Source organism: Sphaerodactylus townsendi, linkage group LG10, assembly GCF_021028975.2.
Source record: "Sphaerodactylus townsendi isolate TG3544 linkage group LG10, MPM_Stown_v2.3, whole genome shotgun sequence".
NCBI lineage: Eukaryota > Metazoa > Chordata > Lepidosauria > Squamata > Sphaerodactylidae > Sphaerodactylus > Sphaerodactylus townsendi.
The window spans coordinates 60,415,150-60,437,421 of NC_059434.1; the positions used below are offsets into that span (position 1 = coordinate 60,415,150).

Sequence of the window (22,272 nt, forward strand, 5' to 3'; positions counted from 1 at the left end):
TGCCTATTAAAGGTTTCTGAAATCTACTCAGTGTATGAGATGTTACACATTTAGTATACAGCTTATTATATAACACATTACTGAGTTCATTATTGAGCCCCTAACGAGTAGAACTGCATTTTTGCAGATATACATATTCTGTAGTTAAATAATAAATATTATAGTTAATAGTGCATCTACTATTATATATTTAGCAAATTTAAGATAATTCAAAAAAGAGATACATTCATCTGAGTTAAATCTAACGTACTAGCTGTAAAACACAACACAAACACAGAAAAAATTAATCCAAAAAGATTCTCCTCAGAGTGAGATTGAACATAACTGTCGCCATTTTTTCAGCTAAGATTTAGTATTTATGTTTTTTGATATCCAGAGATTTTACAGGGAGTGGAGGGAGAGGAAAGAGTAGCTCTGAAGAGAAATATAGGGTGCAGTTTCGATTTCGATTTCGAATACCTTTAATGGCATATGAACCGCATATACATCACAAATTTAAAACAAGTTTTACAATTTCAAGCGCATTGAAATAACACCGTTTAAAAATTTAGCCACCGCTTCCAACAGATCAAGGTTGTGGCTATTTAAAAGATATATAACCTTCTGATCATCTGTTATGCCTTCACTTCCGTACAGGGAGGGGATTATATACTTCTTCCTATCTTTTCTCTCATAAAGGGGAACAATTCCAACAGCATATGAGGATACTGTTTCCACAGAACCCATGCCACCAGGGCATTTCCTTTCTTCTTTGTGTGGAGATACCAAGATGGCGTCCCTAGCTAAGGAAGAGGGCAAAGCATTACACCTAGCTAAGGTGATTGCTCCTGCGCCACCGGGCCTCCAACCAGGGAGGTAGAGGTGCCGGGCTGCAATTAACTCCTATCCACCGGTATTCCCAAGAGAGATCGAGGAGACAGGTTTTATTGGCTTCCTCTAGCATCTGTTGGAACTCTCTATCAAAAGTCTCTTCTTGATAGCCCCATAGGACCCTCCCTGCTCTGTTAGCATCAGCAGGTCCCTCTAAGGAAATACCAGCTCATTGGAGTTTGGCTTCGATTTTAGCCCACCATTGGGTTGTGTGTATTGGAGGATGAAAAAGTACGTCCCTGGGATGTGTAGTCCCGTTCATCTCGATTGAAACAGATCCTGGCCCAAAACTTGAAATGTTCGACACCAGGCCAGAGTTTCCAGGAGCGATGCTGACCTGTTTCCTAAGCCTGGGACCCGGCCAGTATGGGACAGAGATGGGGCAAGCCATAGGGATTTTGGTACAGAAGGGTCACGTGCGACTGAATTCTTTCAACCTCTCTGCTCCATGGCCCCTATCCAGATGAGGAATCCCATAAAAGGATTTGTTGGCTCACTTTGGCATTAAATACTCTCAATGCACGTTAGGATGTATCCCTCTGCCTTTCCCCATAAAGGAAGCGTATGATGGCTGGAAAGTACTTAATCTAGCTGCATGGAAATGTGGGCCCGATTCCTATGAGATGTCCAGGAGGTCCCTAATGATGAGTACAGGTGGAGCCCTAGGTATTTATACACGACTGCACCTATGCTCAAACCTACTGTGGCCTACCTCATGCCAGATGCAGTGGCTTTCCATTTATGGGTAAAATACTCACAATTTTGGATTTATCTAGGTTGAGTTGCAAATCGAGTGTGTGTGTGCAAGTATTCTATGCAACGACTCTAGAGGCTCTCCTTAGTCCAACTCTTGTGCAATGCATCGCGAAAAGTACAACTGAATCATCGGGTAAACAGCAAGCAGAGGGTATAGAAGTTGGAACCCAGAGTTGGACTATGTACTTGGGCCTCACTCCTAGTGAGGGAAGCTAGATCGATTAATAAAGAGCTTAAAGGAGTGTGTAAGGGTGCCACATGCATGGCCTTGTTTCACTCCTTTAGTAACGCTGGAATTTGTGGGGTTAACAATCCCTTTATGTTTGCATCTCACATGGCCAGTAGGTATTTCATTGTGTGCAGAATCTTGATTAATTCGAAAGCGAAAACCTTGACTCTATACCCTTGGCTACTGAGTTTCCTCCAGAGAATCTCTCTATTAATGAGAATCAAATGCACTCCGGAGATCGGATAAAGGCCTCGCATACAAGGGGCTCTTTTTCCTCTTGTATTTGGATTTATCAAGCAGCTTAACACCAGGCAGTGGTCAAGGGTTGACTTGCCCCTTTGGAATCCAATCTGTTCCTTCCTATGACATTTCTATCAACAATCCAATCAGTTAATTTCCCAAGGAGGTATTTTGGCATAGAGAGTTTGCCCAGAACTGAGAGTAGACTGAGAATCGGGTCTATAATTGAGGAGGGACTGGCAGGGTCCCCACTTCTTATAGATAGGGATGATAATTGAATAGTTCCACACAGTGGGGATTATACCCTGTTTGGTTAACTGTGTTAAACAATTGTGCCAATATAAGGTGACCTCACCATTCCCCTGAATAACTATAAACAGCTCTGGTAAAAGAGTATCAGGGCCGGCAGCTTACTACCACATTTAAAGCTTGGACTTATAAGTTTCCCAATCTCAAGGGGGGGATAGCTACTGGGGCCAGGGTTATCAGAGAAGGTAACACTTGGGCCAGAGGAGGAATGAGGATTCTGGCCCTCCCCATTGTTTCTAAAAAATACTCATACCATTAAGGCGTTCTTGAGATACTGGAAGGAAGAGAACTACTATTCTCTCTAAGCCCACCAGTGACTATTTTCCAAAATCTTCTGGAGTCATTGTCCCTGTATTGATTGAATCAGGGCTTTCCAACTTTGATCAATTGCCTCTTGTTTGGTTAGTCCATGCATTAGTGCGATGCTAATTGGGATTTTAATGTAAAAGGTGCAAATTGCGGGGCAAAGCTATCATCCCATTTTGGATTTTTGTAGTTTTATAAATTTCCACGCAGTGAGTGTTTTATAGCCATACTCCTACAGCAGAATTCCAACCTGCATGGAGATTTATTGGACGAGGATATAATCTTGTGTGTTGGAGACTGTTGGATTAATTCCTTGATTTTTTTTTTTTGTGATATTATCTTAGCAAGCTTTAGAGACCGTCTCTTCTGGGAGTGGGGAAACACTTAACATATCCAGCCTCCAATTGCTTCAGCTCATGGGAGCTGAGAAGCTGTGTAATTTTATACTCTCTCCAATGCCTCAGACCATCTAGCTCTGGGAAGTAAGTGATTTAGCTTAACACCACCCCTTCAACTGACTACTTGGCTGAGGGATGAAGAAGAGTTTTAAATTGAGTAGTATAACTGAAAGAAGAGGCAGATGATCGCTTAAATGGTGGAACAATAACCTGGAAGTCACCTACATATTCAAAAAGGTTGGGAGATATTAAAATTATAATCAATCCACATCTGCTCCCCTTCCTACTAACAAAGGGTTGTCTCTCCAGCTACTACAAATTGGGAAGAGTCCATTTTAATATGCACAAATTTGTCTGTATAGCTAAGAAGATTAATTCTTTCCCAGCTATATTTGAGTTATTATCTTTGGAGACCACTGGGAAGTGAAAAAAAAAAACCAGGGAAGGGTTTTCAAGTTCAAACCCCACTGATGTAAACTTTTTTTTTCAGAGGCAGACTCGATTACCTCCAATTCACAAGCATTGAGGGTCACCACGCCACCACCTATTTGACCATATAGGGATATGTAGTTGTTTCAGAGCTAACTAAGTAGTCTATGATGCACAACCCAATGTGAATGGACTGTTTCGCTGTCCACCCTAGGGGAAGGTAGATATTATTTCTACCACTAGAGGGGGATCAAACCCTCACATAGGAACAGCCTGTGCTAAATGGTTGCATACTGGTAACTCCGTGATCCGGAGGTTCAGTTCTTGGCGCTTACCAAGATTGGCCAAACCACTTCCTGATGTCTTCCCCATCTTGTTAGGTTTATGAGCGGGAAGACAGATGCAGCTTGATATCCTTGGACTGCAATAGGGAGAGGGGTCCAAGTTTTCTTGAAGCAGAAGTGGTATATTAAAAACTTTAAGAAATGTTATTTGCTAAGAAATCGGGATTATTGGCCTTGTTCTTCCAACCCAGCCATATATTCCAAGAAAGGGAGGCTAAAAGATGTATTGGAGTCAGATGTTTGCAATCTCCAGTCCAATCTGCCTCGTTTAGTTGGTCCCAACACCCCATTACTATCAAGAAATACACACCCATTATCGCGAGAATCCCTCCCCCCTCAGATGCGGTTGTTCTTTTGCTGCCCGTCTGAGGGGTCGGATCGATTGGGTACCAGCACAAAATCTGGTTTCCTAATACTCACGGTCTTCCAATGCCTGCGCACTCCCATGAGTTCTTGTGCCCAGGATATGCCTTCCAGAAGGAGTCCTAGTCATTATTTGGCCAATTACTAACTTGTGGAGTGTTTGTTGATCCTCATAATCTTCTATTTGAATGGTTGCATTTGGTGCCATTTTACACTTGGATACTGTATAATTGTTAATGCGTGTTTTTTCCAGGGACCCTTTGCTACTATGCTTCTTGCATTGAAGCTCCTCGAGGTCCAGATCAATTAGATTGCGTGGTTCTAACTGGCTAAGGAATTGTCTTTGAGGGCTTAGCATCAGGGGCTGCTCCGATCTTATCTGCAGGTCCTCTCCTGGAACTACTTGCCCTTTGGTCTCCGTTGCATTGTCAGCTTCCCATGCTTCTCCAGATCTGCTTGGTGTATAGTCTCCATCGCATGCACTTGCAGGAATCCTATTTCCCTTTACTGGTAGCGTCTCGATCTGCTTTTCCATTGGGTCCCTTCCCCTTGAGATGTAACTTTTACATTTAGCCAGACTCTCTTTGAGTAAGACCAGTCGATCAGGGATTGATATGCCGTTTGGCTCTTGCAGGATATCTGGTGTTGTCATGTCCTCCACAATGCTGCACTGCGGTAGCACTTGGCCTATAGGGTGCAGTTGTAGAAGTCCAGGATGAGCTGTGGATAGCCTCTCTCATCGCCATTTGTTTCATGCTCCCTTTCAATCACTATTCTTTACTCCTTGCAAAAATGTGCACTTGGAAAACGTAAATATTATGAGTGAATAATGACAGCTGGATGCACTAAGTCACATGAGCAGGGATTTGTGGAACTAATCATCAAAACCTTCACAAGGCAACCTAGATTTTCAGCGCAATCCTATACAGTTACTCCAGACTACGCCCACTGAAACAAATGGGCTATGACTAGAATAGGACTGTACTGCTTGTCATCTCTATGTACCATGCTAAGCTACTTTGCCTTTGCCTGCTAATCACCAAAGGGATACAAACAATTAATAGGAGGAAAGACACATGGACTAACTAGCTTTTTAAAAAATAGTAACATGAATGGTTTATCAAGGCTTTGAGAAAGATCATTGTTGGAAACTGTTTTGCAAAAGAGACACATGTGGCTCATGAGCCACGGTCTGGCCACCCCGGTATAGTTTGATCTTGTCAGGTGGTTCCGTATTTGGAAAGGAGACCTCCAAGGAAGAATCTCACTTGCCTTTAAACTCCCACTAGGGGTCACTGTGAGTTGGCTGTGGCTTCACAGCATTTTGCACACACATACACACCAAGCACCATGAGTTGAGCTCAGGAAGAAAGAGGCAGCCAGTGCAAAGATCAGAGTGTTGGTATAACACAGACAGTGAGCCTCAATCCTGACAGTAACCTGGCTACTGTGTTCTAAACTAATTAGTTTCTGGGTCTTCTACTAGGACAGCACAACAAATTCTTAGTCACTCAAGGCTCAAGGTGGCATGGACCAGTGTTGAAGACACAATAAATACAAGGAGCATGCCTCTCAACTTCAGTCATTCTCAGTGTTAACAAACAAGCCATCTACTGTAAAAGCTTTTCAAATACTATAGAAGATCACCGCAGAATTTCTTTTTTACTTTATCTTTCAGTTCTTCCAGACACACACACACCTTTTCTACACGCACACACTTCCCCCAGCACAGGAATTCACATTAGGACTCTTACAACCTTCCCTTTGGGAGATGCAGGTATGAAACACAATTAAATTTTCCTATTGTAAAGCTCTTAACTATGCTAGAATTACAATGACTTCAATACATGTTCTTCTTCCCTAACCATAAGTTATTCAAATTATTTCAAGGATGGCAGCCAGAATTATAAACAACATTAGCAATACGCGTACAGCTCATATATTTCTTATTTGATTCACGAACCCACTGCAGTAATCCTTACATGGTCCAAATACGCAAGATCATAACGTCACATCATGGCAGCCTAACAATGGCTTTTGCGTACGTCAATAAATTAAAAGAGAACTCAATTTATCTTATTTATGGTGCATTCTCCTGCCAGATTTTGAATACTGAAGCAGTGAAGCGCCACAGGGGAACATTCAGCAATTGCAGCTTTTAAAATAGTTGCATTTTTAAAAAAAAGGATTTGTCCCCTAGTTTATAAAAAAGCTTAGTCAAACAATGATGAAAGTTTTAATCAGCCACATGATACTTTTTTCCCTAAGTCTGTACTTTTAGAGGAAGCATACCTACACTGCAGCAATCACCTTCTTGAAACAGCCATTCTCTTAGGGTTCAGGGAGGGCGGAAACGGCAAAACCTGGCCAACACTCCATGTGAAGAAAAAGACTTGCCTTTTCCAGGGCAATACTTCACGTGAAGAAAAAGACTTGCCCTTTCCAGGTATGTAATGATGAAGACCTTTTCAGTTATAAAAAGTGCTTGCTAGTTGCAGTTTTGGAAAATTCTTGCATTAAAGACACACAAACATCAGCCCAGTTAATCAGGTGCGGGGAGAACTTATAAACTGATTAATCAATTCACTGATTGGATTAACTGAGTTTTTCAATGGGGCAGACCAACTTTAAACAAGCCACTATTCATGCAGTCACACCCCACCAACAGCAACTGTACAGCAAACTGTATAGAAGTCACCACCACATGACTTCGTACCCTCTCTTGCAGAAGTTCCACAACTTGTTGAACGCAGTCGTTGACATCACAGGAATCCGTTTTCAGTACCAGCTCAGGGGCTTCAGGTTTTTCATACTCTGAGTCAATGCCAGTGAAACCTGCATGAAAAGGAGAACTTAAAATATGACTGCTTTTCAGACCTTATTCTTCTACTGAGACGTACAAAATGTTAAGCTCTCTGACTACTTAAAATGAAAGGATCCTTCGGCAGATGCATTTAATATTGCTGGTCCTTATTGGTCCATCCAGAACAACATTCAACCAATAACATTCAACCTGGCAATTAAAATCATCCCATAAGCTCTGCTCTCTGGAACCCTGCCTTGCAAAGGCAAATGGAAACAATAGCCATAATTTTCAATGGTGGCATATTCTCTATGGAACATTCTCCCCTCAGAGGATCATCCAGCACCTATCCTACTTCCTTTTAGGTCCCAGACCTATATTATCAGCTGCTACATTATGGACAAATGGGTGGGAACACAGCATGGTATACCCTGATCTCAGAAGCTCAACAGGGTCAGTAATTGGAAATAGAGACCACTAAGGAAGACTGCAGAGGAAGGCAATGGCAAACCACCTCTGCTTCTCACCTGCATTGAAAACCCTTTGCTGAGATCAACATAAGTCTGTTTCAGCTTCATAGCACTTTACACACACATTATGGACAAATGCTTCCAGAAAGCTGAGAATGTAATGTCTCCCCTCTATGCCTGCTGCCAAGGGAAAGGGTCTTTGCTGCTGCAGGTTACTTAGCAGTGAAATGCAAGAGTGAAGCTACAAGTACTTTGTTCATTTTGCCATTGAATTACATGACAAGTTGTTCTTTGCAACAATATTTGCAGTTCAATGCTATTTAATACATTAAATAGCATTATATATTAAATTAAATATATGCTATTTCATATATTAATGCTATTTAATATTTATTCAAGGTGTTGGTTTTCTCTTTTAAATCTCTCCATGGCCTGGGACCGGGGACATCTGAAGGACCATCTTCATCCATGTGTTCCTGTTTAAGAACAATGGCCACAGGGAGAGCCCTCCTGACCATCCCAACAAAGAAATTTATCCGGGGGGCACATAAGAGCCTTTTCGGTGGCAGCCTCGTGATTATGTAACCACCACCCCCCTCCCGAAGGTGCACCTGACCCCTCATTTTCAATCTTCAGGAGAAAGATGAAGACATTTTATTTTGGACTGCATTTGACTAATTTAGTTTCTATTCATTGGCAGTCCAAGTTGAAGATTTTCAATTATGGTCTTTTGATGTTTTTATCACTGCTTTTTTTATACCGTAAGCAGCCTTGAGTTCCACAAGGCAGAAAGGTGGCTAATAAATGTTTAAATAAACAAATTAGCACTGGAGGTGATGTCCAGTTGCCCCACAGATCACACCAATGTAAAAACATACATATTACAGAATATTCTATTCTGATATCAACAAATGCAACCTAAACATGTTTGTGTTCTATGCCACATTTGCACAAAAGTAGCATGAAGTGAAGGAAAGAATACTTAAGTTTTCCACTATTCCAGCAAAAGACAACTACACCCCTGAAACACTAAATCAATTATTTGTTTCAGTCATTACAACAAAGGAATTTTGACTGCACCAGACTCACCTTTAATTTCTCCAGCACGAGCTTTTTTGTAAAGACCTTTCGCATCTCTCTGCTCACAAACATGCAGTGGAGCATCCACAAACACTTCAAAGAAAGGCAGGCTTGATGCTTCGTGAATTTGCCGGGCATTATTACGATCCTGAGAAGCCATGAATATAACAGCTCTGTTACGCGACACATTCAGATAGCTATGCGGACCACTGCTAATACAAACCAGGGGTCTTTATAATTCAGAAACTGTAACCATGGTTTGAAGTGGGTTTGTAAGGTACAGTTACAAAGGAACTAGGTTTGAATTTACCTTGCTTTATGTTAGTGCCTGCATCATGCGAAACCATTGGGTTAATATCACACAGGGAAAGAAAGGGAAGAGGAGCTCTGAGGGAGAGACTGGGATTGAAGTTGGTTGAACAAAAGTGGAGATATTCCCCATCTATTCTATTTGTTGATAATTTTATAATATACCTTGTCACTCAAAGACAAAAGATTGTCTTCACCAACAGAAGCAGTTCCCAACAAGGTGCCCAATAGCACTTTTTCTGGCACCTGGAAGTAATTTTAGAAATAAGCCCTACCCCAAAAATAAGTAGGCAGGCCCATGTGGGGCTTTTGCCTGGCAAGTCTTCTAATTGGCTGTGCAGATTTTCAAAAACGTTGCTTTGCTAGCAGTAGCTACCACCGCACAAGGATCTTGACTGCATGACTGCAAATGGTTTAGCAGCCATTTTGTGGTTGGCTCCACCTTCAACAGAAGCCATTTTGTGGCTGTGCCAAACACACTGTGTCAGAATTCCAAAGGTGGGAACACCGGCCTACAGAGTATTTCTCCTGTTCAAGAAAAAGGACATGCATTCTGAATAATCTCACGCTAACGTAGATGTATACTGCAGCAATACTTGACTGAAAAGGAGACAGTGAACTACTTCTGTTTATTACAGACACAGAAATATCACAGATATCCCCATGATGTCTGGACACCACGTTACTTATAATATTCTTCTCCTTGGAGAGGATACATTTGAAATCCAGCACAAACTAGCCTTCTCTTGGTACTAAGACACGTGTCCTCAGAGTAGCTGAAAGTTATGTTCGGAGAGATTTTGAACCTCTTAAAAAATAGAATATCTGTTCATCGAATCTTTCGGATTTTTCAGAAAACGCTGCTTTTTTGTTTTGTGAACCTGAAATACTTGCAAATTTTGGTGTTAAATGTTTGATTTTGTAATATATTTTATTTAGAATATTTCTATGCCACTTCTTCAGAGTCCTGGTTGAGGTAGCTTACCAAAAAAAAAAAAAGACAGTATAAAACAAGTCATTAAAAATACAATTTTGCTTTTACCCAGCTACAATTGCGGGTTACTGTTCTATCATCTGCACAGGTCATTCCTCTTTACCTTGTTTATGAACTTTAGCAATTTTTATAACTGTCCCTCATTTCCGCGTTCATGAAGTTTTAAACCCTTTATCTTTCTCAAGATGTATCCGCTCCTCAGCTTATGCAAGATCTTGCTGATTATCATTCCTATCTACAGTTATATACCTGATTAGCCTTCTGTGACTTTAAACCTATCCACACCCAGTATAAACAGAAAAATGCCAAACAGCATGTTATTGATCACTTGGCTGCAAGCCATTTCAGGTAGTTGCACAAAGCAAGGAATTCTCACTCTCACACAAAGACATAAATCTCTCTCTCTTTACTATTTCTGGTTTAAAAATGAACTAGTGAACTTTGACATCTGTATAAAACTTCTAGCCTCACTCTCATGCATTTCCAGTATTAGAACCTCGGATGCAAATCATACTTTCTGCTAAATGACAGACGTTTTTCCACCAGCCCTGACACAGCCCAATACTCTAAAGTTAAGAACAGGTTCACTGGTTTAGTGAGCAATTAAACCAGTGCTGACATCTGGGTCCTGCAGAGTTTAATTCAGTTCTGCAGGACCTGTAAAACAGAGCTTTTCTGCCGGGCCAGCCAGGCACCCCTTTTTCTAAAATAATTTCTGGTCCGCGTCTGAATACATTCATTTTTATGTCCCAGGTAGTTTTTTGCTTGCCATCTTTTGTAATCTGTTTTTTAATGCTTACGTATAAATGTTTATATTTTATATTATTTATTGTATTGCATAGTTTTATACGCTTTTATGTGAGCCGTCCTGATTTCTACAGGAGATTGGAGGGATATACTGGTAAGTGCAATAAATAATTAAATAAATTATTATTTAAAGCCGTTATTTATGTTAAGATACCATCAAATGTACCTATCTGGTAAAATAGGAGTAGAAACCATTTTTACTCAAGGAGAAAAAGATAAAAGAGAGAGAAGTTGCTGCTTTGTTGTGTTAAATACCCTGTTTCTCCGAAAATAAGACATCCCCTGAGAATAAGACGTAGTAGAGGTTTTGCTGAAGTGCTAAATATAAAACATCCCCCGAAAGTAAGACGTAGTAAAGTTTTTGTTTGGAAGCATGCCCATCGAACAGAACACCAGAGCATGCAGTTGTGGAGCGGAAAAATAAGACATCCCCTGAAAATAAGACACAGCGCATCTTTGGGAGCAAAAATTAATATAAGACACTGTCTTATTTTCGGAGAAACACGGTAGGAGCTGAAGTGATATTGCTTGGAATTGGGTGCTGTCTCCTTTCACCTGCATCCATACATGTGCTAAAGCAAGCAGATTACAACACCACCCTAAAATGTATTTACCATGTTTCCCCGAAAAAAGCCCTACCCCAAAAATAAGCCCTATCATGAATTTTCAGGATTTTCGGAGGAGGCTTAAAATGTAAGCCCTATTCCAAAAATAAGCCCTACCGGTAGTTACAGATCAGGATGGTGTGATCCAGCAGGGTGCTCCCTGCCAATGAGGATGCAGCTTGCATCACACATGATGGGGAAGCAACAGGGCTGCAGAGAGCGCACCTTAATTAATTGTGAAGGTACCGTATTTCCCCTAAAATAAGCCCTACCCCGAAAATAAGCCCTAAAGCATCTTTTGGTGCAAAAATTAATATAAGACCTAGTCTTATTTTCAAGGAAACACGGTAGCGCAGAGGTGTCCCTTTATTAACCCCAAATTTGCACCAGTCCTGTTTTCTTATTTAGCCTAATGGTTAAATCTGCTTGTTTTCAGTCTAAACACACACCCAAAGGTCTGAACTGAGTTTTACAGGGTTCACTTCTTTCCACTGCAGTGCTTCATATATGCCCCAAAAGCCACTTCTGAACAAACAGGACCATGAAAAGCAGTATCTCATACAGGGGGAAAGTGAAAATCAACTGTCTGACACACGCAAGAGGATCTTTGAATCCTAACTGCTGTAAATTTTTATCTATAGCTTAACATTTAACATATATTCTACTGCCTGTATTATCCAAAGGGATTAATTTATGACAGCACTTTCTGAAACAGCCACATTTCAGCAGAAGAAGAGAAGAGGAGTTTGGACTTATATCCCACCTTTCTCTCTTCACTCAGGTTGGCTTACAAACTCCTTTCCCTTCCTCTTTCCACAACAGACACCGTGAGGTAGGTGAGGCTGAGAAAGTTCTGAGAGAACTGTGACTAGACCAAGGCCACCCAGGAGGATTGTAGGAGTACAGAAGCACATCTGGTACACCAGATATGTCTCTGCCACTCAGGTGGGAAATCAAACCCAGTTCTCCAGATTAGAATCCACCTGCTCTTAACCACTACACCTCAATTCCAGTACTGCAGAATGAGGCCTTGGAGCGCTCACCTGGGCATAAGGAGAAATAAAGCTAGTGATGCACACAAGTCCAGCATCTGCAAACAGCTTGGCAACCTCAGCAATCCGGCGGACGTTTTCTTCCCTGTCTTCTGGTGAGAAGCCCAGGTTCTTATTGAGGCCTTGCCTGATGTTGTCACCATCCAAGGTATAGCATGGAATGCCATGGCACACTAGATACTCTTCCAATGCCATGCTAACTGTGGTCTTCCCAGCTCCAGACAGTCCTACATTATTACAGTTTTTAAACAAAAAAGACATTCATTCAGCATATGCCATTAACATCTTGTTTTGCAAGTCTATAGTTGTAATTATGAAAGAATGAGGGTCTTTTAAAGAAATCAAGAATGCTTGGCTGGTTTACCATATTTATGAGAGTGAAAACACAATGCTCACCAGGCATACCCTGAAAAAAACCACCGATTTCAGTGGGACTTATGTCAGTGTATGGATTGCAGCCTGGACAACACAGGACTGGATTCTAATCTTGCTTCTGCTTGTAGTGCATTCCAGGGAGGGTGCTCTGCTGTTTTCCAGCTCTAGGAGTGCCTGCTAGACTAGAACCTTTCAGTGAGCAGAGAAAATTTCCCTGTATGTGTTAAGTAACACAATGACCAACTGCAGAACCCCAGAAGCCTGCAGTTTCCTAGGACATACACATTTTGAAAAACTTAGAAATATGTAATTTAAATGTTTTCCAATTTTCTTGTATAGGAAACCCATAATGTTTAAAGTGGCCCTGTTCCTACCAGTCTCTCTTTCCAGGATATTCCTACGATTTGCCTAGCAAATGGCAAAGTGATAAACATCCTATTGTTTAGTGTACAGGTAAGGTGGCAAAATTGTACCTGTTAACCAGACTGTGCAGCCCCGGAAGCCACTTCTGGTCCCTACCACCTGGCCTCTCTTATTCCGACTGACATGGTGAGCTTGATAGGTGACATTGGTAGCTCTCTGCATTCCCTGAAAAAAGAGAATCAGTAAAGTATTCTTAATAAGAATACAGGAAAGCAAGCCAGTAAACCAGAACACTGTTCACAGGAACACTGTGCTTATGAAGGTTTACAGAAACAGAAGTCGCTGATAAGTCATCATTTGCCTCATGAATGTAAAACAGAACAGCAGTCTGCAAGCTACGGTTTCAAGTTATATCTTATATCAGTGATGGCGAACCTATGGCACAGGTGCCAGAGGTGGCACTCGGAGCCCTCTCTGTGGGCACGCACACACAGAGTTCGTCATGTGGGGGGCGGAAAATCACCACTACCACCCCCCCACACACACATCTAGGCTGGCCTGGGCCACTGAGCACGACATGCAGACACTGTGGTGAACAGGGAGGACTTGGCTGGTGGGCCTGGTGCCCGTCCTCCGGGTGGCTTCTGCCCGAGGGGGGAGTGGCGCAGAGGAGACAGAGATGCTAGAGAGGCACAGAGTGGTGCACCCAGGACTTGCTAGAGCAGACTTGCTAGAGCAGGCTGGCCTCTGCTCGAGAGGGTGGGGCGGAGGAAGAGGGAGCCAACCAGTTTTTTCTAAACTAAAACCTCAGCATTCAGGTTAAATTGCAGGGTTGGCACTTTGCAATAAATAACTGGGGTTTGGGTTGCAATCTGGGCACTCGGTCTTAAAAAGGCTCGCCATCACTGTCTTATATTCTTATTTCTGATCTGACACACACCAAATTAGGACACTTACTGTCACCAGGCAATGGGCTTAATTGCTTTGATATTTAACTGGTCACCCAGGGTTCAACCAGGAAGGAACTAGATTACTCTCAAACCATTACAAAGGTACAAGCATTCCAAGAGTTTTAAAAGGGTGACTTCCTAATAGTAGCAATTGATGCATGCGTAAAACCACAATCATTTGTTTAGATCAAGAAGGGCACCGGTGGCAATGTACCGCACCCATGGCAGCAAACACAGTTATTTCCACTTCCAACCCTGTGAGGTAGGTTAGGCTAAGAGAAAACAACCAGTCTGAAGTTTATTAATTGACACTCAGGAGTAAGCAGCAATTTGTCTCATCTGAAGTCTAATACCCTAACTAGTATATATCTGAGACTCTTGAACACCTTCACATTCAGAAACAGAGATTGCAGGTAGCAATGTTCCTTCACTGGAAAAAAAATCATTGTGTGACATCTTTTATTAGGACTGGTTAAAATACCACAAAATCAAGTGAAATCTTTCAGACTGGTCTGAGGTCTGTAGAAATAAATACAGACATGTGGTAGATGTTACCAGATTAGGTGAATTGGACATAACTAGTTTTAGACAGCGCCCCCTCCATAAAGGACATAATCACAGCTCCTGATTAAATGCACAGCAGCAAAGAGGCCACATAGGTGCTAAAGGAATTCCAGAAATACCAAGCTTTTAGCCAGACAATCCCAAATAAGGTCAGGCACTTACCAAAATTCAGACTTAAAAAACGTTAACACGGTAGATGCTGTGAAATATTTGCACATTATATTGTTTTCAGATACCATTTTTAGACTTGAGAAATTCAATCTCGGATCATTTTTTTAAAAGCATGTCAAAGTATGGCAACATCTAATTGGCTTATAAACTAGGGCAAAATGTGGGGGAAGGGGGGGACTTCAGTTATTTTGCAGGCTTTCCCAAGACTTTGAACAGTTGGAGTTTTACAATGCCAACCTTTAATACTTCCTCAAATGCTAGCATCTGAGTCCTACATTTCATTTGAAGATGCAGACAAAGGTAAAAGGTAAATTATGAAGGCTTTTATCTCCACTACTGTTTGTATGGGTGGAAGGTTTTCTTTTCTATGTCCTGATTTACAGTTTTCTCAGAACTGATACCTGAGGCTTGGATTGGGGAGGCAATCTAAAAAAGCTTAACATCCCACTCTTCTGCTCCACCTCCATCCCTTAGACAGGACTTCTGCAAAATATGGAACAGGCTACCAGACAAGCATAGGAAACCTTCTGAAAAATCACAAGACACTGTTTGAAATGGAATACTGTCAACTTTGGGTAATAGTTACACCCTTCTTTACTTTATTTAAACTAATACAAACATAGTAATCATGTTTATACCCCTGATCCTGATGGCCCATGCTAGCCTGACCTCATCAGATTTCAAAAACTAAGCAGGGTAAGCTTTGGTTAGTAACTAGATGGGAGAACACCAAGGAATGCCAGGGCTGTTGTGAACAGGAGAAGAGTTTGGGTTTACACCCCCACCTTTTTCTCCTGTAAGGAGTCTGAAGGTGGTTTACAAGCTCCTTCCCTTCCTGTCCTCACAACAGACACCTTGTGAAGTAGGTGAGGCTGAGAGTTCAGAGAGAAATTATGACTGGGCCAAGGTCACTCAGCAGGCTGCATGTGTAAGAGTGGGTAAACAAATCTGGTTCACCAGATAAGACTTCTCTGCTCATGTGGAGGAGTGGGGAATCAAACCCACTTCTCCAGATTAGAGTCCACCTGCTCTTAACCACTACGCCACTCTGAGGAAGACAATGGCAAACCCCCTCTGAATGCCTCTTGCCTTGAAAACCCTACAGGGCTGCCTTCAGTTGGCTGCGACTTGATGGTACTTTACGCACATCACATTGAAGTCTCATGCCAAGATTTTGAGTGTTTGATCAAAATCACAAGGTTGTCACCTGAGCTTCAAATAACAAACTTGGCCTTTGATTGTTTAAGAGCAATCGAACTGGCCAACCAATCCAAAAGCAAGGTCAGGAATTTGCTTGGGGCAATGCTACACTTTCTCAAGTCTGAAAGTCATTGAGGAAGGAAGGCATGGAGAAGTTGTAACTAACACTCAAGCACTTTCACTATTACAGTGGCTCCATTCCAAAGGAAACAGAAGCAGTGGCCTTCAAAGTTTGCACGTTTCCTCACAGAGCTCCATCAGAGATCAAAAAATAATAATGCAAATCCATCAATCATTTGCCAAATAAGACACCTCTATGAGCAAACAGCAATCATGGTTTAAACTGGATTGACCCAAATCAGTTATTCTTCTGCTGGGGCTATGCTTGTGTGAAAAACTGTGTAAAAAGCTTCAAACACAGGGCATAAAATATGCTGATCTCCAAGCAGCAAGGATGGCTGCATTTCGGCCTTCTTGCACTTCATGATGCATATGTGATCTCAATCATCTCCAAAAGAAAACTGCCCATGAAGTCTTCCTTTCTCCCAAGGCTCACAGCAAATACAATCAGGCTCTAACTCAACCATAAGATTATTGACTTCCATCACTTATACCCTGCTTTTCTACCCAATAGGACCCCAAGGCAGTTTAAATCAGCTTCCTCTTCTACATTTTATCCCCACAACAAACCTATGAGATAGATTATGGTGACAGTGTGTAACCGGCCCAAGGCCTCTAAGCTAGCTTCTAGGGCATAGTATGAACCTGCATTTCTAAACTATTCCTGTGGCTTCTAGTTTTAGGAAGTATTTGCGTAGTCTTCTACAAGGTTATTGTGGGTTATGCAGTTGTGTAAGTTCAGTTGGTCAGCCTCTCTCCACTTTCTTCTTCACAATGTTGGAGGGAGTAGAGACAAGCTTCCAGCTTGAAGAAACCAGTTCTTTTCCCCTTCCCTAAACATAAATTATCTTCTGATCAGTATTGTATCAGCTCACAATGTTGTATCAGTTCACATTTTCAGCTTTAAAGTGCTGTACCACAGAACAGCTTAAATGCTTTATACCTTCCATCATTTATTTACAGAATTCTAACCTTCCAGCACCGACCCTTACTGTATTCAGAGAATTCAGTTTTCTTCTGCTTAATCTGTGCAACTTGTGTTTTCAGCCATCATGTCTAGTCACAATTCAATATTGTTTTATATGACCCGGTCATATTAGCTCAGAAACCTCCAAGAGTCTTGCGATGAATAAGCAAATGAGAATTTATTGTAACCCAAACTGAAATCCTGAAATAGAGTAGGGGGAACAAATTAAACCAGATGAGAATGTGAGAATCCTCTCAGTACACAAGCATGGGTGAATAGAGATTCTAGCTATCAGAGGAGGGATTTTATATGTTTTATTTTGAGCTGAACATATTTAGTAGAAGTATTAACCAGGCGCAGCTTTCATTTTCAGAAAAGTGAAGTTGTAAAAAACCACCAGACGGATCACTAACATGGTTTGCCAGAGACATAGACGAAATTATTTTACCTCATCAGCCCTTCGCAACCCACCCTGAACAACATGGCTAGACTTGCCATACTTTACACTGAATGCAGCACTACGGGACAAGACTACCGGTAAAATCTGCCCTTTTAAAACAATCAGAAAAGCAGAAACTTTTCAGCCTTATTTACCTCAGTAACATAATTATTATGCCAATTAAGGCTTATTGTACTGTACTTACTGTACTGAGTAACATAATTAATAATGCATTTCACTGGCTTTAGAGTTTCTAACACTCAGGTGATTTTTATACCTGGACTGCGTCAGGACAAAATGATTTGTGCATCCACCTGTACTTGTTCTGCACTAATTAAGAACTGTTCCTTATTTTATTCAAATGACTACACCATTAAACCAGCTCTGCTGGATCCATCCAGCTAGGCCAGCATCCCATTTACCAATAGAGGCCAAGCTTCATTTCTTGTAAAGGCCCTCTTTTTCCGCCCTGCTGCCACACCTGGCCATTTCCTAGCCTTTAGCCAGGACTGTAAATCGACCTGTTGGCACCTGGGCATGGAAAAAAAACTCCAACTTTGTTCATTTCCACTTCGACAGTGCTCCCATTCACGAAGCCGTCCACAAAGGACCTCAGTCTCTCATCACCCAAGAATTATGAATGGTGACATTGTACACTCGAGATTCCAGCCCTTTCCTCTGCCAACAGACACCGAGAAAAACGATCCTCCGCATCGTCTTCTTCCCACCCACAACTTTTAAAGCCGACACTAATCAGAGACGTAGCATTAGGCAGCACAGAAGCTCATTCAAAAAAAGCAGCAAGCTGCTTCTCTTTTGCATTCAGATTTAAAGGGAGATGACAAGAAACATGAAGAGGGATCACAAACCTTTTCTGTATCTGCCCTTCAAAGCTAAGTTTAGGGGCACCTAAATGTGATCCGCCTACAGAGTAGGCAAAGCCTTGGGCATCTCAAGTAGCACCGCACTATTCATCAGGCACCGCCCCTTCTTCCAAACCAGGCATATATTTTTTGCAAACGGGGCATTCGGCATGCTGTCCCAGTTGAGCTTCCTCCCCCTCAGAGACCAAATATTTTGGCAAAGTCTTTCAAGCAAAAGCGTATCACCGCGAGAAACGTCGGGCAGGCTCTGCAGTTTTCCTCTCCTTCCACACCCGGCTCCTGCCCCAAATTCGGACTTACCCAGTTCTGCACTTTGTTGCTCAGCTTGACTTTTTTGCACTGGTTGGCAGGCAACTCCATTTGCAGGGAGTGGAAGGGGGGGGGGGACCCCGAAGCTGCAGGCAGGAAGGAGGAAGCAAGGAGGGAGGAATGCAGGCGAGGGCGCGCGCGGAGGAGAGGCTGCGATGGCCCGGGGAGGGGGAAAGATGCTCTTGCAAAAGAAGATGCTGGGTGGCAAGATCGTGCGCGAGCCGGGCTCGCCAGGAGGAGGCAGATAACACGAAAGTGGGCGGGGCACACACGTCGACAGAGAGAGGAACAGAAAGGGAGGAGCAAGAGCGAGGCGGCGCCAAGCGCGCAGATTACCCCCTCCTTGGTCCCTTCACAGAACGCGCATGCGCGCCCCTTACACTACCCGCAGCGAGCGCACACCCCTACGGATTCGCCGCAAAAAATGACGTTGTCCTGCGCTACAGGCGGAAGCGAAGGAGAAATAAAGAGTGAGCGGCATTTCCGGATTTGCCGCTCTAGCCTTTCCTTTATTGTATCCTCGCGCTTGGCCAATGAAGTGGAAAGGGTTATTGTCTCTGAATTTGGAGGCTCTGGTTAATTGCTGATTTCCAAGGGGCGGGGATTTATATTTTTTTACTTTTAAATGTCATTTCTTTAGCTTCTTTGTCTTGTAGTAACTAAGCTGGGTCTGGTTTACACAAGTTAAAGATGCAGTAGGCGAATGTTGATATGGTAGGAGGGAATGGGAGAGGAACCTGGACTGTAATTTCAAGTACCCTGCTACCACTTTCATTAGGCACAGTAATTGCCTTCAAAGGTTCACATTGTTAAACTACAAAACAGTGGTTAGCACTATTGTGACCTTTTGACTACTATAATTTGTCCACAGTATGCATACTGCTGGGTGATCTTGGGCTAGTCACAGGTCAGAACTCTCTCAACTCCACCTATTTCACAAGCTTTCTGTTGTGGGCAGCGGCGGAGCTGCTACAAGGACATCTGGGAACAAATGTCCTGGGCAGCCCCCATGGAGTCACGTGGGGGGAGTAGAAAAATCGCCCCCACATTTCCAGGAAGGAGGAGTGGTTGCTGGCCCTTGGCGGGACCGTGCGCACGCCTGAGACCAAGCCGGCCGCCTCCAGCTGAGCGTGGAGGCTGGAGGCTGCAGCGCCCCTCCCTCTCAGAGGGTCCCTTAGAGGGAAAGGGGCGCTGAAGTCTCCAGCCTCAGTGCTCAGCGCCTTTTTTTTTAAGTTGAGAAAGGGTCCTTTTCTCTGCTTAAAAAAACTCCACACGCCCAGGCTGGAGGCTGCAGCACCCCTCTCAGAAGGAGAGTGGCGCTCCAGTCTCCTCCCTCCACCCCTCTCAGAAGGAGAGTGGCGCTCCAGTCTCACAGGATCCATGGGCAGAGCAAGTGCTCCCAGCCTCCCCCCTTTATCCCCAGCAAGCTTGTTCTATGGATCCTGTGATCCATGGGCAGAGCAAACTCTTCCAGCCTCCCCCTCCCCCCACCATTCCCAGAACGCCTCCCTGCCCATGGATCATAGGACCATTGCTGTGTTTAGTTTTGTGATTTGGGGCATGTTCATGGTGGGGAAGGGCGGTTGCCTATGGGGGGGAGACAAAACTCAGATTTTGCCCCAGGCTCCATTTTTCCTAGCTATGCCTTTGGTTGTAGGAAGAGGGAAAGGAGTTGGTAAGCCCCTCTGAGTCTTTTTACAGGAGAGAAAGGGTGGGGTATTAATCCAAAATCTTCTACCACTAACAGAATGGGTTGTTGATCAATCACTTTGGCTGAACAAAAGAAACCATTTGGGTGGATGCTAGGAATGCTGAAGGAATCCCATAGCACAAGTCTGGGTGGTTAATACTGGTATCATTGGCATTCGGGCTGCACGTGGCTTACAGAGAAAGATAAGTGTATACACCAGCTGTGGTGATATCAGGTTCCTTGAATATCTTCATTAGTATGAATAGGCCTAATATGAATCTTCCCAGTGCTCTCCAGATCATATCTTGCGGTCATTTCAGTGGTATTAAGGATGTTCTACTTAACTGGAGTACTCCAGTTTATGAATACCAAATCTAGAGTAGTATCACTTTTAAATTTGGATCCAGTGGAAAGATGCCTCAGTTACAGATGCCTCACAACTTCTTTCCCCTGGATTCGTTCCTGATCAGTACCCCAGTAATTTTGTTAATTACTTGCATATCTATTCAGCTAAACCAATGATCATGACCACTTTGGAATCAGGCAGGAATTTGTCTCCAGACCAGATGGCCAAGGATCCTGGAGTTTGTTTGTCTTCCTCTGGGGATAGAGCTGAGGTCACTGAGGGAATAAGGGTGAAGTAGTTGTGAATTTCCTGCACTGTGCAGGGGGCTGCTCTAGATGATTCTTGGGATCTTTTCTAGCTTTGTGATTCCATGCCGTGGTATGTCTAACTGTCCTTGTCATCATAGTTGCCAAATTCCAGCAGAGTAAACATAACTTTTCTGCAAGGAAAGACCTTGTTCATTCTTTGGATTAAGAATGTCAAGGAATTCCTGAACATCGGTGTTAACAGCAACACCAGCTGAACTTTATGATGGGACATGCTTAAAAGAGAATGCAAGGCAAAGAACTTGTAAAGTTGGAAGCACAGTTGGGCTGTTACACAGACAATGCTGAAGGGATCCCCTTAACATCAGTAGTTGACTAAATTAAGACATAAGATTAATAAACTAGCTAGCCTGAAACAGTCATTCTGAGAAAACAGGGGAAAACTCCAAAACACTTTTAACCTACTGGTTGAAACTGATAAAGAATATAAATGCCATCAGTGGAATTTTAGGAACTAACAATGTAGTGAGCACATATGAAGCTCCCTTATACTGAAGCAGGCTATCAGTCCATTTTTACTCAATGTTTACTCAAACTGGCAGCAGCTGTCCAAGGTCTTAGGTCTTTCTCATCACTTACTGCCTTGTCTTTTTAACTGGAGACGCGAGGATTGAACCTGGGACCTTCTGTATGAGAGCAAAGGCTCTTCCTTCAGATTAACCCTTGTTGTCATCTAAAGCTACTGACAAGATAATCTTTCCCCAGATTTTATGTATGAGGCTTATATTTCAGGTACTGGTCAACAGTTCTCTGCTTGCTTCCCACTGACAGCCCTGACTACCTCCTCTGCGTACACTCTTACCCCTCCACTGAAAATTTAGCCACACAGGACTAAACATTGAACAAAGGTAATTTATTATGAGATTTGTTTTCCATCTTCCCTGGAAGGTGCAGGGTGATTCAATATTACTTCTAATATGCGTGGCATTTGCAAATAAAATACACTGGAAACTTTATGGTGGCTGATGGTAGGCTCTGTCTGCAGCTGCAGCAGAATGCCATACAGTCATCTGATGTGACATTGCTCTGGCATGCATCTTATGGGCGTGTTGCCCATCTGCCTGTATCTTTATTGGCTAATGACAAAAGGTACTGTAGCAAAGGTTGTTTCTGTATCTGTATATCGGTAGCCATGAGGAGAAGTTGCTGGTAGAGTTTATGGAAGGAATCAGATACTTTTTTATTCAGTTTCCCTCCTGCATTT

At 42.7% G+C, this 22,272-nt stretch overlaps 1 protein-coding gene across 1 annotated transcript in view; it reads right to left on the bottom strand.

Moving 5' to 3' along the window:
- Positions 1–19,061, bottom strand: part of PAPSS1 (3'-phosphoadenosine 5'-phosphosulfate synthase 1) — a 62,944-nt gene extending 43,883 nt beyond the window's left edge. The window contains exons 1-5 of the mRNA XM_048509104.1: positions 18,698–19,061; positions 13,213–13,327; positions 12,356–12,591; positions 8,607–8,745; positions 6,961–7,079 (exon numbers count right to left, since the gene is read on the bottom strand). Of these exons, the coding sequence (XP_048365061.1) occupies positions 6,961–7,079; positions 8,607–8,745; positions 12,356–12,591; positions 13,213–13,327; positions 18,698–18,757 (669 nt within the window). The 5' untranslated portion in view covers positions 18,758–19,061. The remainder of the gene's footprint in view (positions 1–6,960; positions 7,080–8,606; positions 8,746–12,355; positions 12,592–13,212; positions 13,328–18,697) is intronic.
- Positions 19,062–22,272: the final 3,211 nt, after the last annotated feature.